At 39.6% G+C, this 18,199-nt stretch overlaps 1 protein-coding gene across 1 annotated transcript in view; it reads left to right on the top strand.

Moving 5' to 3' along the window:
• LOC103695677 (Acyl-CoA N-acyltransferases (NAT) superfamily protein) overlaps positions 1-15,080 on the top strand; it is a 47,044-nt gene extending 31,964 nt beyond the window's left edge. The window contains exons 4-6 of the mRNA XM_039122836.3: positions 13,571-13,640; positions 14,591-14,651; positions 14,739-15,080. Of these exons, the coding sequence (XP_038978764.2) occupies positions 13,571-13,640; positions 14,591-14,651; positions 14,739-14,830 (223 nt within the window). The 3' untranslated portion in view covers positions 14,831-15,080. The remainder of the gene's footprint in view (positions 1-13,570; positions 13,641-14,590; positions 14,652-14,738) is intronic.
• The last annotated feature ends 3,119 nt before the right edge of the window (positions 15,081-18,199 follow it).

Below are 18,199 nucleotides of genomic sequence, written 5' to 3'. Positions count from 1 at the left end.
ACTATCTCAAAATTTGATGGAAAATATTTTCCATTTGCTAGGAAACAACCCGAAGAAGTTAAACATGCTTGGATATAAAATAGTTTTATTGATAGGATAGATTAGTTGGATTGGTTGATAAAAAAATCGAAAACAGTGACAAATATTATTTCCTAGCAAAATAAGCACTACAAAAATGACTTGTTTGTGTTTATTCATTTTTCTTATGTTTTGATAAGTTAATAGCAACTTTGCCATAACACGATGAACAAAAATACAAGCCAAATTTAGTAATTGAAGGAATTAAATTCCAATAAGAGTCCTAAGCCACTCAGCCTCAGGAGAAGAGGTATCCATGGAAATGACTTTTGCTTACACTATGCTCCTAGCGATTACAATTTGTTCATCGGAAACCCAAGTAATCACATCACCTCGTAAAAGGAAATTTTAACTTTGTAAATAAGCTTACATCTTAAGAGTTAGTTATACATCAATATATCCTTTTATTATGTTTGAAAAACTAGTATAATATAGGGGAAATCCATTATATTTTGTGAATATTTGAATAATAATTCAAGAGAAGACCAATGTTGTTTCTTTGGGCTATTGGGGTATGTACAATCTCTCTATGGTAGGTTGAGTTTTTATTTTATTATGTTCTATATGAAATTTATCTTCCGAGCATATTTAAGTTGAGGAACAAGCTTTTGTAAGTTTTTGTCAGATGTAAATTGAGATCATGTGATGTTGAAACATGTTTACAGTTTTATTACTTGAATTTCTTCAACATCTTATGGGTACGATTATGAGTCAAAGCTATTCCTTTGAATGATTTAATTAATGTGATTCGTAAAGTCATAACTGCTTCACTTATTACTAAGATATAAGTTTACATCAAGAAAGGCCTAATTGATCTGAACAGGTCAAGAACTAGTACAATTCGAGTAGTCAGGTTGGTTCGTCCGCTTTAAAGCCTCCTAAGCCTCCCCCCAACCACCCGATACACTAGGTCCCCTCTCTCTCTCTCTCGCCCCTCCCCCCTGACACACTCTTGAGGTCCTCTCTCTCCCTCTCCTCTCCTCTCCTCTCCTCTCTCTCTCTCTCGCAAATCTATGGCTGTATTGTTGCCACCAGCCTCCTCCGCGACTCCATCTTTGCCTATGCTATCGCCGTAGCTGCCGCCACCCCTTTAACCTCTCCCTTTCCCACCTCGTCTTCCGCGTTGCTCCCCCCTGCTCCACCTTTGCCTTTTCTGCTGAAGTGGGGCTTGGCCTTGGTGCCCATTTAAGCCCATCCACCTCTCTCTACCCGTCCCTTCGTCCCTCTCTCTCCCTCCCTTCGTGCCTCTCTCTCCCCCTCCCTCTCCCTCCCTGTCTCTCTCTCTCATCCTCTGTTTCTCCCTCTTCCCCTCCCTTTTAGTACACCTCAGTATGGCATGGTATGGTATGGACCGTATTGTACCAAATCGGTCGCTGGCCAATAAGACCTTTAGTACCAGTTCGACGAACCTTGGCTTTAGTTTCATTTTCAATTTTAATTTAGTGTCGGATTAGATTTTATCCACATAAACATAGAGGATGACATAATCATTTCCAGTTAAGTATAAATTCATCGTTGTTCGTTTGCTATAAAACCATGCAATTGGGTTACTTTATCAAATTGTATACCATTGTTTTATTGTTTGTTTAAGCCCATAAAGAGTTTAACTAATCTAGATACCTTATATTTTTTATCTTTACAATGAATTCTTCATGTTGCCCCACTTGCTCTTCTTTCTGAATTTATTAAGGCATCATTAACATTTATTGGATGTACAACCAACTTATATATAGAAGGAAAAGCTAGTAAAGACTCTAATACATAAGCAAAACTCAGTAGAACTTTAATCAAGATTATCTTATTCAAAAGAGATTAAGTATTGAAATGATGACTATCTTAGAAGAGATGTAAGTGTTGCACAAATTGTAACAAAGTGATGAAGAACTAATTTATTGGTATACAAAAGCTAGTAAAGACTCTAATACATAGCAAAACTCAGTAGAACTTTAATCAAGATTATCTTATTCACAAGATATTAAGTATCAAAATGATGACTATGTCTTAGAAGAGATGTAAGAGTTGCACAAATTGTGACCATGTGTTGAAGAACTAATTTATTGGTATAAGAAAGTGTAACAATGATTTGAGGTGGTTAGCTAAGGAGATTTGTGTGGATATGTGAAATACTCTAGCACGAGGAGGGAAAGAACTAAGCTAATTTGGATGGGAATGGGAGAGGTGATGTGAAAAAGCTTGCTAGTAAATCTCTAATATAGAAGCAAACAAAGTAAAACTTCAATCAAGATTATCTTGTCCACAAGCAATTATCAAAATGATGATTGTCTTAGAAGAGGTGTAAGAGTTGCACAAATTGTGACCATGTGCTGAAGAACTAATTTCATTGGTATACACAAAGTATAACAAAGATTTAAGGTGGTTAGGTAGGTAGATCTGCAAGGATATATTAAATGGTCCAGCATGAGGAGGGAAGGAGCTAAGCTAATTTGGAATGGTGGGCTGGTGGGGCATGCTCTCCTCGTGGGGTGAGGTCGCAGGTTTGATCTGGATGGTGGCATATCACCACCATATTTGTTATATTGTCATATGGCACTATTCTGTAGGATGAGATTGGTCGAACTGATTTTCATGTATGCTCTTCCAAATTAAACTGGACTTCTGATAGTTATATATGCAGTTTTCCCCTTTTTTTATTGCTTTGCATGATTGAAAGTGGTTGCAATAATAATGTGATCCATGATAGGATGAATTACAAATGATCCAAGAAGCTGACTCCATGTAGCGGGGACTAGGTTTAGTGATTATGTGTAGAAACATAGCAATGATTTTTCTCTTCTTGCAATTATTCTTTATCCAAAATTATCATTTTCTGTTATTCTTCTTGCCTGCTATGTCACACCTGTATAATGGTCAATATAATCATACATGGAGAACACTGCATGTAATGCAAATTGATTATTATATTATATGGAAAGGGGAAAGAGGTCATGGGTTATTTGGACATACCATGGCATGCTTTAGAAGTTTTAGGGGAATTAATTGTTACTTTCTTGTTATCTAACTCGTATTCTTGAAATCATATTTCAAGATAATCAAAGGAACTTCATGAAGAAGCCAAATTGCTAATATTTTTGTCATGCCCCCGTCCCGAGATCGCGGGCCGGGGGTCGCGCCAACCGCCGTACACCTGTAGGAAACTCTCCCCACGAGCATGCAAGGCATCTAAACCAAACACCTCAATTATGCAATTCTAAAATAATTTAACTGAATAAATGCAATCTTATTCCATTGACTAACTCAAGTCATAAGGTCTCACAAGTCTAAATACGCAGCGGAATAATCATTTACCAACATGCAGAAATCTAGTTCTTAAAATAACAAAAGTCCACCAATCATAATAAATGTCCATAATAACAAATCAACTTAAATAACCCTAATCTAAGATAACTTGTGCCACAATCCTTCTAGTCGCTCTCCCCAATTTGAATCCCCAATAGATTAGTTCTCGAAATCTGTAAAACAACAAGAGATAATATAATGAGCTAGACAGCCCAGTAAGTAATGAACACTCTAGCTAGATAAATCAAGCAATAATATGTGGAAAATAAATAAATATGCAGTTCCAAAGTATAAGTCAAATATTTCTTGAATTCATAAGATTCTTTTCGCGGTTTCAAGATTCTTTCACATATTCAATTCATCTTGTCGATCCTGGACTATGACCACATGTTCCCTGTGGCAGGGTCATCAACACCGACTAATCTTCTTGGAGTGAGTCCTTCAGGACAGTCCATTGCCAACGTATCTGCCCCCATTGGCGGGGTCCTCAACATAGCCAGGTCGATAGTTCAATTAGTTCTCTATTTCATATTTCAGTTATAAAAACATACAGAGTCAAAACCAAATATCGTTCATATCTTAACCTCTTTCAATTTACCAGATTCAACTCAACAGCCAAGGACTATGACCACATGTTCCCTGTGGCAGGGTCATATCACCGACTATTCTTTTTGCGGTACCAATGTATTAGCCCCCATTGGCAGGGTCCTCAACATAGCTCGACTGCAAGTCTGAATCTATTTCAAGTCATTATCTTTTCTTACATTATGTTCAGTGTTTCAAGCTGAAAAAATACAATGTCAGAGCAATTAAATACAATTCAAACCAGAAGCAAATACGTTCAATCAGAGTCATACAATATTCTAAAAAAATATACATATAATCCATGCATCAAATTCGTAATCACAAATAATTTGATTCATAAAACAGATATTTACTTTTCCGATAAATCTAGTAAAGAGGTTACATCACTTACCTTGCGAACGCGATCCACAACAAATCCAATTAATTCCGCAAATCCCTCGCAGAACCTAATATTCAAAAACCATATTTTCTTTTAAAATTCATCACAATATATATATAAAACCTAAATTTTAACATTCTCCCAGGGCCGACCCTGCCGAAGTGTCTAGCACCCCGGGTTCGGGTTCGGATCCGGGTTCATACCCGTAAACCACCCTCCTTTTATTTATTTATTCCTTTTTTTTCCTTTTCTTTTCTGTTCTTTTTCTTTTCTTTTCTTTTTTCCTTCTTTCCTTTTTCTTTTCCCTTCTCCCGACTCCCCTCTTCTTCTTCGGTGAGATAGGGGACCCGTGAGCCCCCGCCCCCTTCTTCTTCCCTCTCGGTCGGGCCCAAGGGCGGCCGTGGTGGCCGGCCCTGACAGCGGCAGGAGGTGGCGGAGGAAGTCCGACCACTCCCGGCGGCTGGCGGCGGCGAACAAGGCCGACGGTGGAGCATTCGGCCGACCCATTTTTGGACCCAAGTTTCCGGCGATCGGCCCGCCCCAACCCCCAACACATCATGGCCAAGCATCAAGCAAGGAGAAGGAGAAGTTTACCTTAGCCCCGACGAAGATCCGGCGCCTCTCTTCTCCGGCGGCAAGGAAGGAGACCACCCGGTGCCGTGGCTCCTTTCTCTCTCTCTCTCCCTCTCTCCCTCTCTCTCGATGGCCATACGAAGAAGACCCTCCCCCCTTTGCGTGCGGCGGCTCTCCTTCGGTGGGCTCAAAGGAGAAGAAGAAGGAGAAGGAAGCCCTAAAACAGGGCTCCTCCTTCTTCTTCGGGATGGAGGATCCATCCCGTTGCCTCACGTGCGTTGCACGTGAGGTCAAGTATTGGGACTGGGCCGGTCAAGTGGACCGGGCCCAGTTCCAGGGTCTCACATTCCCCCCTCCTAAAAAAAAATTTCGTCCCCAAAATTTGCGTACTTGCAGTTTCAAAAAGTTGAGGGTATTTCTGTTTCATCTCATCTTCCAGTTCCCAGGTAGCTTCTCTTTCTGAATGATGGCTCCACTGCACCTTGACATAAGGTATAACACGGTGTCTCAAAACTTGATCTTTTCTGTCCACTATCCGCACTGGATGCTCCTTATATGATAGATCTTCTCTAACTTGTATAGGCTCAAGCTCCGTGACATTACTTGGGTCTGGTATATATTTCTTTAACATCGAGACATGGAAAACATCGTGTACACCAGCCAGAGAAGGCGGCAGGGCAAGTCTGTAAGCCACCTTACCAATTCTTTCTAAGATCTCGAACGGACCAACAAATCTGAGATTCAATTTTCCTCGAATGCCGAATCTTGCAACTCCCTTTGTAGGTGATATTTTAAGAAATACATGGTCACCAACTTGAAATTCTAATTCTCGTCTTCTATTATCCGCATAACTCTTCTGTCTACTTTGTGCAGTCCGAAGGCGATCTCTGATTAGCTGAATTTTCTCAACTGTCTGTTGTAGAAGTTCAGGGCCCAACAATTTTCGTTCACCAATATCATCCCAACAAATTGGCGAACGACATTTTCTTCCGTATAAAGCTTTATAAGGCGCCATCTGTATGCTACTCTGATAACTGTTGTTATATGCAAATTCTATCAGAGGTAGATGCTCATCCCAAGAACCCTTCATATCTATGACGCAAGCTCTCAACATATCCTCGAGAATCTGAATGGTCCTCTCAGACTGACCATCGGTCTGAGGGTGAAAGACAGTACTAAAACATAATTTTGTCCCCAAAGCCTTATGCAAGCTTTTCCAAAATTGTGATACAAATCTAGTATCTCGATCAGACACAATGGATACTGGAATACCGTGCAGTCTCACAATTTCTTTAATGTACAATTTAGCTAGCCTTTCCAGGCCGAACCCAACTTTGATAGGTAAAAAGTGTGCCGATTTGGTTAGCCTATCCACTATCACCCATACTGGGAGTCTTTGGTAGTCCTGTTACAAAGTCCATAGAAATTTGTTCCCACTTCCATATTGGAATGTCAAGAGGCTGAAGCGGCCCTGCAGGTCTTTGGTGTTCAGCTTTAACCTGCTGACATACTAGACATTGTGCCACGAATTGAGCAATTTCTCTTTTCATGTTGTTCCACTAATACAATTCCTTTAAATCTCTATACATCTTAGTTCCTCCTGGGTGCACTGTGTATCCAGACTGATGGGCTTCTTTAAGAATTTCCTGTTTGATTTCTAAATCCATAGGTACACAAATTCTATTCCGATACCTCAAAGATCCGTCCTCATGAATCCTGAATTCAGATATATCTCCTGCTTCTATCGACTTCCGAATCTTCAATAACTGCTGGTCATTACCCTGAGCTATCTTGATCCTCTCTATGAGGGTCGGCTGAACCTGCATATAAGCCAGTTGAGTCCTTGTGCCAGGTACTCGAATTCCTAGTTCAAGTTTCCTCACATCTTCCAAAATATGTAGTTGGCTAGTAATCAAAGTAGCCATATTTCCTATTGACTTTCTGCTCAAGGCATCTGCAACAACGTTAGCTTTTCCAGGGTGATAATTTATCGTTAGATCATAGTCCTTCAACAATTCCAGCCATCTTCTTTGTCTCAAATTCAATTCCTTCTGGGTAAATATATATTTCAAACTTTTGTGATCTGTAAACACCTCGCATTGCACGCCGTATAGATGATGTCTCCAAATCTTGAGAGCAAAAATCACAGCTGCTAACTCCAAATCATGAGTAGGATAATTTTGCTCATAAGGTTTTAATTGTCTAGAGGCATAGGCTACTACCTTACCATGCTGTATTAAAACACAGCCGAGTCCCTTCCTTGAAGCATCACTATAAATTGTGAATCCATCATCACCTATAGGTATAGTAAGAATAGGTGCTGTAACCAATCGCCTCTTTAATTTCTGAAAGCCTCGTTCACATTCTTCAGTCCATTCAAACTTAACTCCTTTTTGAGTTAAGCGAGTCAAAGGTATAGCTATAGAGGAAAATCCTTCCATAAATCGTCTGTAATAGCCTGCCATTCCTAGAAAGCTGCGAATCTCAGAAACATTAGTTGGCCTGTTCCATTGCACTACAGCTTCCACTTTTGCTGGATCCATAGAAATTCCATCTCCGGATATGATATGCCCCAAAAACGATATCTCATTCAACCAAAACTCACACTTCTTTAATTTAGCATAGAGCTTCTCCCTCCTTAAGAGTTGAAGTACGCTTCGTAAATGTTCCTCATGTTCTTCTTTTCCTTTTGAATAAATTAAAATGTCATCAATGAACACCACCACAAATCGATCTAGAAAAGATTTAAATATTCTGTTCATTAAGTCCATAAAAGCTGCTAGGGCATTCGTCAATCCAAAAGGCATCACCAAGAATTCATAATGTCCATAACGAGTTCTGAATGCAGTCTTGGGTATATCTTCCGCTTTGATCTTTAGCTGATGATATCCTGTGCGGAGATCAATCTTAGAGAAAACATGTGCACCTTGCAACTGGTCAAATAAATCATCTATTCGAGGCAAAGGGTACTTGTTCTTTATAGTGACTTTATTCAATTCTCTATAGTCAATGCAGAGTCTCATGCTTCCATCTTTCTTTTTCACAAAGAACACTGGAGCTCCCCAAGGTGACACACTAGGTCGTATAAAACCCTTGTCCAGTAAATCTTGCAACTGATCTTTCAATTCTTTTAATTCAGCCGGGGCCATTCGATAAGGAGCTTTAGAAATCGGACCTGAACCGGGTACAAGATCAATAATGAATTCAATTTCTCTGTCCGGTGGCAATCCTGATAACTCCTCGGAAAAGACGTCCGAAAATTCATTCACTATAGGGATATCCTCTATCTTTAGTTCATCTTGTTGTATATCAATTACTGAGGCCAGATAACCTGTGCATCCTTTCCTTAACATTCGTCCAGCTTGCAAAGCCGAGATAATATGAGGAAAAGCAGTTCCCTGGTTTCCACAGAAACTGAATGCCGGTTCCCCCGGAATTTGAAAGTTTACCCTCTTGCCATGACAGTCTACTGAGGCATGATAGGTAGCAAGCCAATTCATCCCCAGAATGACATCAAAATCCCACATATCAAGTACAATCAGATCCACAGGTAACTCCCTATCTATTATTTCAATTTTACATGACTTGCATATAACATCAGTGCTCAACATACCACCTACTGGTGTCTCCACATAGAACTTAGTGGTCATAGATTCACATAATATGTCATGTACTTTGACAAAGTTTGAGGATATGAATGAATGTGTGACACCAGGATCAAATAAGACATAAGCATAAATATTGGATACAGGAATAGTACCTGTCACCACTGCATTAGAAGCTTGTGCATCCTGCTGTGTAAGTGCAAATACCCTTCCTTGAGTCTTTGGCCTCTGACTTCCTTCCATTGCCTGCGTAGATTTATTCTCGTTTTTTTGTGGGCAGTCTGCAATTTTATGACCTTTCAGTCCGCAATGAAAACAAGAACCTGTAACCCAGGGACAATTTGCAAATTCATGATTACCGCCACATCTTGAACACTTCCCATTCTCATTTTTAAGATTTCTATCTTTATTTGGCTTCTGAGCTGGGTTCTTGAAATTCTTGTTTCCCCCTTTAAATTCAGCAGGTCTGTTTCTTTTCTTTTGGTTTCTTTCCCTTTCAGCAAAAGCTTCGTTGACTTCCCTTTCAATGATTAAAGCTTTATTCACCACAGCTGCGTAGGTAGTCAACTCATAGGGTACCACTTGCTTCCTAATTTCAGTCTTCAATCCCATCTCAAACTTGTGCACTCGGTCTTGTTCATCCTCTACCAATTTCGGAACAAATTTGGCTAGTTCTGTGAATTTGGCTTCATATTCGGCCACTGTCATGCCCCTTTGCTTCAAATGGATAAATTCTTGTTCCTTCTGTGTCCTTACACTCCGAGGAAAATATTTATCATAGAATGCTTTTCGAAATTTATCCCAAGTGAGAGGTTCCCCATCATGCTTAAATTTATGCTCCAACATCTGCCACCAATTAAATGCTTCTCCCTGCAACATGTATGATGCAAACAGAAGTTTTTCATCGTCCCGGCATCTTAAGACAACAAATGCTTTTTCCATCTCCGTAAGCCGATTGTCTGCTTCCAAAGGTTCTGTAGTCCCCTGAAAAGCTGGAGGAGCCAGTCTCTTAAATTCAGCTATGCTGCTACGATGTTCACACTGTTTCCCTCGTCCTTGTTGAGGCTGTGTCTGGAGCAACTGTGCTTGTTGTTGGAGCAACTGCTGTTGCACCTACTGTTGCATTTGCATGAGGCCCACCATGGTCTGCATAACCTGGCTTAAGCCCGGTTCCTGTCCCGTTTGAGGGCTCATGACTCCCTCCTGCTGAGGGATACTCGTAGCCCGTTGGGATGTGCTGTCAGCATGCCGGTTTGGTATCTCATTCGTAGCACCAATAGTAGTCTTTTTCGCCCGATGTTGAGGCATTCTGACCTATATGCATCAAATCACAGCAAATTCATAAAAAGAAAGCTCACCGAATTAAAATATTTTTTATAAGAATAATCATCACATTTTTTACATCTAACGTCCCAATGTCCCTAGTGTCTACCCACCTATACTCATATCGGGTATGATTCTGTCTTAGATTCTATCCAACCTGGCTTTGATACCACTTAAGATGTCACGCCCCCTTCCCGAGATCGCGGGCCGGGGGTCGCGCCAACCGCCGCACACCCGTAGGAAACTCTCCCCACGAGCATGCAAGGCATCTAAACCAAACACCTCAATTATGCAATTCTAAAATAATTTAACTGAATAAATGCAATCTTATTCCATTGACTAACTCAAGTCATAAGGTCTCACAAGTCTAAATACGCAGCGGAATAATCATTTACCAACATGCAGAAACCTAGTTCTTAAAATAACAAAAGTCCACCAATCATAATAAATGTCCATAATAACAAATCAACTTAAATAACCCTAATCTAAGATAACTTGTACCACAATCCTTCTAGTCGCTCTCTCCAATTTGAATCCCCAATAGATTAGTTCTCGAAATCTGTAAAACAACAAGAGATAATATAATGAGCTAGACAGCCCAGTAAGTAATGAACACTCTAGCTAGATAAATCAAGCAATAATATGTGAAAAATAAATAAATATGCAGTTCGAAAGTATAAGCCAAATATTTCTTGAATTCATAAGATTCTTTTCGCGGTTTCAAGATTCTTTCACATATTCAATTCATCTTGTCGATCCTGGACTATGACCACATGTTCCCTGTGGCAGGGTCATCAACACCGACTAATCTTCTTGTGGTGAGTCCTTCAGGACAGTCAATTGCCAACGTATCTGCCCCCATTGGCGGGGTCCTCAACATAGCCAGGTCGATAGTTCCATTAGTTCTCTATTTCATATTTCAGTTATAAAAACATACAGTGTCAAAATCAAATATCGTTCATATCTTAACCTCTTTCAATTTACCAGATTCAACTCAACAGCCAAGGACTATGACCACATGTTCCCTGTGGCAGGGTCATATCACCGACTATTCTTCTTGCAGTACCAATGTATTAGCCCCCATTGGCAGGGTCCTCAACATAGCTTGACTGCAAGTCTGAATCTATTTCAAGTCATTATCTTTTCTTACATTATGTTCAGTGTTTCAAGCCGAAAAAATACAATGTCAGAGCAATTAAATACAATTCAAACCAGAAGCAAATACGTTCAATCAGAGTCATACAATATTCTAAAAAATATACATATAATCCATGCATCAAATTCGTAATTACAAATAATTCGATTCGTAAAACAGATATTTACTTTGCCGATAAATCTAGTAAAGAGGTTACATTACTTACCTTGCGAACGCGATCCACAACAAATCCAATTAATTCCGCAAATTCCTCGCAGAACCTAATATTCAAAAACCATATTTTCTTTTAAAATTCATCACAATATATATATAAAACCTAAATTTTAACATTCTCCCAGGGCCGACCCTGCCGAAGTGTCTAGCACCCCGGGTTCGGGTTCGGATCCGGGTTCATACCCGTAAACCACCCTCCTTTTATTTATTTATTCCTTTTTTTTCCTTTTCTTTTCTTTTCTTTTTTCCTTCTTTCCTTTTTCTTTTCCCTTCTTCTCCCGACTCCCCTCTTCTTCTTCGGCGAGACAGGGGACCTGTGAGCCCCCGCCCCCCTTCTTCTTCCCTCTCGGTCGGGCCCAAGGGCGGCCGTGGTGGCCGGCCCTGACAGCGGCAGGAGGTGGCGGAGCAAGTCCGACCACTCCCGGCGGCTGGCGGCGGCGAACAAGGCCGACGGTGGAGCATTCGGCCGACCCATTTTTGGACCCAAGTTTCCGGCGATCGGCCCGCCCCAACCCCCAACACATCATGGCCAAGCGTCAAGCAAGGAGAAGGTGAAGTTTACCTTAGCCCCGATGAAGATCCGGCGCCTCTCTTCTCCGGCGGCAAGGAATAAGGAGACCACCCGGTGCCGTGGCTCCTCTCTCTCTCTCTCTCTCCCTCTCTCTCGGTGGCCACACGAAGAAGACCCTCCCCCCTTTGCGTGCGGCGTCTCTCCTTCGGTGGGCTCAAAGGAGAAGAAGAAGGAGAAGGAAGCCCTAAAACAGGGCTCCTCCTTCTTCGGGATGGAGGATCCATCCCGTTGCCTCACGTGCGTTGCACGTGAGGTCAAGTATTGGGACTGGGCCGGTCAAGTGGACCGGGCCCAGTTCCAGGGTCTCACAATTTTAGAGTTTGCTAGCTTCTTAAGTGATGATAAAGAATGGCCTGGTGCATCAGTCTTTTGCTATTGTAGCTTTTGGGGAGGGTTAGATGTACACAGCCTTACCCCCGCATACAGAGAGACTGTTTTCATATTTCAATCCTGTGACTTTTAGGTCATAATGAAGCAACTTTACTGTTGCGCCAAGGCTCGCCTTTTTCAGTGATGATAATAGAGAATAATTTTGTTGGCTTGTATGGATAAGTAAGACATGTTTTTGAGTTTGTCTGTTCCCAAAGAACTCCTTGAAAGCCTATTACTTCATGAATCATTGTCTATGTACTGTGGATTTTTGAATATGTAATGCTTCATTTTGAAGTATCTGATTCTTAGATACTTGTCCAGTCCAACATCCTTGTATAGGTGGTTATGTTTGATGAACAGTGTTAGCTTAGGTAAAGAAGCAGTTGACCGTAATGTTGCTGATCGTGGTTCTATGGCCTCATGTTCTAACAATCTTTGACATATTACAGAACTTTCATGAAAACATTGCAAACTTTATATGTTTTCTTTTGAGCTTTTGGGAGAAAGGTATGGTTGAATAGGTTCACATAAATAATTGTGAATAATCTGTCAAGCATATCTGCACAGCGAGACATTGTGGAAGTCTACTCAGATGTCACTGATCATATAAAGTTTTAAAGATTAGATGTCATGAGTATTTTATTAAACTCAGATAAGATCTGTTTTTCATTTTTTCCATAATTTTTTCCTAATTCAATATTCACTGAAGTTAGCTAAGGTTGTTGCGAAGTAGGCACCAGGGAAAATTTGTCTTGTGCATGTGCATACTGATTAAGAATACTTGGTCATTGTGTTCAAATTATGTATCTTGTTCCATTATTTTGTGCAACATGTTGATCTGTATATGTATAAAATCTCATCTCATCCCTACTTCTCCAAGTGCTGATGTTTGTTTATGTAGCAGCGGACATTACTTGTTTTCCCACACAACAATAACAGTATTTGTTGGATGAGTTTAGTTTTCTCTGTATTGGAAGTGATTGCCGAACATTATGAATTGGTGGCATGTAGGTTTCCCGTGTTGAGAAATAGGAAAACTTGATTGCATACATCTAAATATAGCCCAAGCAACTAGCAATTACTGAGTGATTGGAGGCACCTATTTCTTTCTCAGTGTCACTTACATATCCTTTCTGATTGAAGGCACTATTTCTTTCTTAGTGCCACCTACATTTGCTTTGTTTTGGTGATCATGGTTTACCTGCGCTTTTGTTATAGCTATTTCAGTTGCCTGTATGTCCATAACTAGTCATTTCATCTTCTGGAACAGGTTTCCATGTTTCAAGAGTTGCTTTCATGAATGAGTAGTCTCATTTCAGATAATTCCATTAGCTATAATGGAGCCATGTTATGTCTTATTTGTGTTGCATGATTTGTGTCTTAACTCACTCGAGGTTTTTTTTTTTTTTTTGGTGTAGGGATAAGGCTTACTTTGTGGATCTCTTCGTAAGGGCATCCAACATGCCAGCTATAAAAATGTATGAAAAGGTATGTGCTGTTTATCAAAACTTTACAAGATCAATCATTCCAACTGGTTCACATTTTCTGTTGAGAGTCTTGGGTAACAAGCTGATAGACGAGGCATTAGAGTGCGCTGGGTTCACATTTGACAGCCTATCATATTTGGATAGGTGAAAAAAATGTGAACCCTTTATTGAGGGCCATTAGGCTGCGTTCTAGAACTGGACCATTACTATTGTCAACATGAAAAGAATACCGCAATGCATATTCTATAATTCAAATCACGGTAAGAAAGACTCAATATTGATAGAAATCCATGCTGTTCTGAAACAGTCACTATGGGTATTAGAAATGATAGGGTCCCAGTGTAACAAAGGGCCTGCTGTTGTTTTTCTACTTCTGTTTCTCTACAAAGTAGTGAGATATGGCATGATTGCTGTTGAAGATAGCATTTGCAGAAAATTTGTGCTATCTGTTGCTTTTATTTTCCCTCCTTTCTGAAAGCATAAAGTCTTTGCTTCTAGAAACTCAAACTTTTACAAACAATTTGAAGGAAAAAAGGGTTTTATCATACAAATTGTTTAGTCTAGTTCATTTTCTTTCTTGGATTATGCAAACAAAAACAATACCAAATGAGCCTTAAGATTTTGGTATAACTGCCAGCTCGTTTGTTTCATGACAGCTGTCATGGCCATTGAAAACTTAATGCATCAGACAAGAAACAAACCCATTTTCGAACCAGCATTAATCAGGCAGTTGGTACCACGTGGGATTTAATATCGATGACCAGAACTTTTGTTTTTGTAATAACAATGCCACAAGTTAGGGTGCTTGCGTCATGGTGCATTGCTTATTCTAGAAATGTCTGATAGCAGGTTCATAGTCCGCACAGCACACATCATAAATTTAACACTGTAGCTCAGGAATACCTATCTACGTTTCTTCTTACTCTTTTTCTTAATCTGCTTCTTTCACAGCTTGGCTATGTCATCTATCGGCGGGTTCTGCGTTACTACTCTGGGGAAGAAGATGGTCTGGGTAAGTGACTGCCAACAATCAAGTGATAATATTCAAATTATTCATGACGTGTTCTGTATTTCTCATGAAGTCGTCTGTCATTTTCAGATATGAGGAAAGCATTATCGCAAGATGTTGAGAAGAAGTCTGTCATACCATTTAAAAGGCCGATTACACCTGACGAACTTGAATATGATTGACTAGCGTGCCTTCATTAGTGAGATGCATTTTGCATGTTAGTACAATTGATTGCTAAACAAGTACATGTATTTCAGTAATTTAAAACACGTGATAAGAGTAACTGTTTTGCATTATATAGAACATTTATGTATCATTTTAACAGTGTAAAGGTACTCGGTCCAAAGAGCACCTTGAAGATTTGACCCTTGAGAGCAACCATGGGCAGTGAACAGCATGGCAAAAACTTTTTAATGAAGAGTAATTTTTTCTTGGGCTCTTGAGAGTACTGAGACTCTGGAGTGCGCACTGAACCAGCTTTGGCCTCTCTGAGTCTGCTTTCTTTTGCTCATCCTTTGTATCTGTGTTGTTCCATGTGGTGTCCAGTTTAGATGGAAGGGGAATTTTTGTGATCTCCATAGCCACGAAGACTGCAGTATGCCCGAGCCTTCTTATTGTTTGTAAAGATTTTATCTTAGATTATTGCATATTGTCCATGGGACTGAAGACCAATCACTCTAAATGTTTTTAAGTCAGGAACCAAACTTCCTGGAGTAATATTTCAAGCAAAGTCCTCGTTAAATGCAAGCTTCTACTGCTTCTACTGCACTTGGTGTGTTTCGGTCGAGATAAAGCACAATCCATGGGTCACAACCCGTTTAGGGCAGAAAGTTAAACGATTTATGCATTACAATTGATCAAGTGCGACTCTTCCAAAATTCTCTTTTTCAGATGGCCAATACAATCTGCATGTCTGCATGTATACTTTTAAGCGCGGCATCCAGCGCTAGCTTCCATTTAGTCCAAATGCATAGCTCTCATCTCCATTCATCAACTAAGCAATGCTGTGTTCTATTTTTTCTTTTCTTTTATTTTTTTTAAAAGCGGGAGGTTTACACGCCCACCTGGATTTCATTGAGATTATGAAGGTCATGGTAGGCATACAAGTACTGTGGACAGGACAGTCAAAATACAAGGATAATGAAGTTAGGTAGACAGCAGATCTAATTATAAATATTAAATAACACCTATGCAGTCGAATTGCTCCACATTATAATTTGAAGGAAGATCTAAACGTCACTAGTGGATTCTAGATATTGACCCCAAGTTCCGGTCTGCCTTCTAACCGGTTCATCTGGCTGCTTTCGTTTTGTCATCCCGCCCAAACTATTGACAAACTAGAACATTATCTTATCCGTTTATAGTACCCTTCTCTTGGTAGCTGCTCATAATAGGACCACCCCAAGCCCTCTCAATTGTATGCCAGGAGTTCAATCCTGCTGTGATTTTGTTTTTTTTCTTTTAATGGAGCAAATTCTGACTCAGGCCAAGAATCTTCTCAGGAGGACATAGGAGGCCAAGAATCCACGCTAACTTGACAGCCAAATCACATAAATCACATGGCGTTGCATGACAGATACTTGATTCATAGGTGCCCATCAGTTTTAAAGTTTGTAGTTTGGCAGGCAGTCAAATGAGAGGTTAAATAATCTTACAGGAAAGCGCGTACATTAGTTCTAACAATGGCTTCACGCACAAATGGAATTTGAATTTCAAAATCACATTCAGTGCATCTGTACTTTAGGCCACCTAAATCAAAACTTAAAGAAAATATTGGAGTTATGTTCGGAATGCAAGATTGTTGAAATTGATAAATAGAACCCAGCATATCAAAATTTGAGAGCATAAACCATGCTCTTAGACCTAAAAGTGCCGTATTTTCCCCTAGGCATAGGAGTCATCTGAAGACCTACGTATAGCTCAAAACCTTTTGGATGGTGGAAAATTCTTCATCATTTTTCGAAAAAAAATTGATGCCTCTGTTTCAGAATGCATCTGAACAAGCCCAAAGTTTCATTACTTTTTTTCTGAAAAGCATGTAGAAAGTCATATTTTTTTAATAATAAATTTATTAAATCAAAATTTAGAGGCATGGTCCTCATCAATTCAAGAGGTCCTGGTCTCCTAGAAAATTATATTTATGCAAATGATTCTTCTCTCGAGTACACTTTGCATATTTCTCTATTTACCTTGGGGCTTCTAAGCATTATTTAATTTAAAGCAGTCCTAATGCATTCCGATGAATGTGTAATAGCGAGTGGCAATAGCTTTCAGAGACTGATGGATTCTAGACATTGATAAAAACCTATGATAGTGTGGTATAGCTAATAGTTATGTCACGCCCCCGACCCGAGATCGCGAGCCGGGGGTCGCACCAACCGCCGCACACCCGTAGGAAACTCTCTCCACGAGCATGCAAGGCATCTAAACCAAACATCTCAATTATGTAATTTTAAAATAATTTAACTGAATAAATGCAATCTTATTTCATTGACTAACTCAAGTCATAATGTCTTACAAAATACGCAGCGGAATAAATGTAATTCTAAATACGCAGCGGAATAATCATTTACCAACATGCAGAAACCTAGTTCTTAAAATAACAAAAGTCCACCAATCATAATAAATGTCCATAATAACAAATCAACTTAAATATCCCTAATCTAAGATAACTTGTGCCACAATCCTTCTAGTCGCTCTCCCATTTTGAATCCCCAATAGACTAGTTCTCGAAATCTGTAAAACAACAAGAGATGGTATAATGAGCTAAACAACCCAGTAAGTAATGAACACTCTAGCTAAATAAATCAAGCAATAATATGTGGAAAATAAATAAATATGCAGTTCCAAAGTATAAGTCAAATATTTCTTAAATTCATAAGATTCTTTTTGCGGTTTCAAGATTCTTTCACATATTCAATTCATCTTGTCGATCCTGGACTATGACCACATGTTCCCTATGGCAGGGTCATCAACACCGACTATTCTTCTTGAGGTGAGTCCTTCAGGACGGTCAATTGCCAACGTATCTGCCCCCATTGGCAGGGTCCTCAACATAGCCAGGTCGAAGTTCAGTTTGTTCTCTATTTCATATTTCAGTTATATATAAAAAAAACATACAGTGTCAAAACCAAATATCGTTCATATCTTAATTTCTTTCAATTTATCAGATTCAACTCAACAGCCAGAAACTATGACCACATGTTCCCTATGGTAGGGTCATATCACCGACTATTCTTCTTGCGGTACCAATGTATTAGCCCCCATTGGCAGGATCCTCAACATAGCCCGACTGCAAGTCTGAATCTATTTCAAGTCATAATCTTTTCTTACATTATGTTTAGTGTTCCAAGCCAAAAGGTACAATATCAGAGCAATTAAACACAATTCAAATCAGAAACAAATACGTTCAATCAGAATCATACAATATTCTAAAATACACATAAAATCCATGCATCAAATTCGAAATCACGAATAATTCGATTCATGAAACATATATATAGTTTGCCGATAAATCTAGAAAAGAGGTTACATCACTTACCTTGTGAACG

The sequence above is a fragment of the Phoenix dactylifera genome, chromosome 15 (genome assembly GCF_051530095.1).
Source record: "Phoenix dactylifera cultivar Ajwa chromosome 15, Ajwa_hap1_PhDact_Kaust_v1.1, whole genome shotgun sequence".
Lineage (NCBI taxonomy): Eukaryota > Viridiplantae > Streptophyta > Magnoliopsida > Arecales > Arecaceae > Phoenix > Phoenix dactylifera.
The sequence above is the reverse complement of the archived record's forward strand: the minus strand, read 5'-3'. Positions and strand labels throughout refer to the sequence as shown.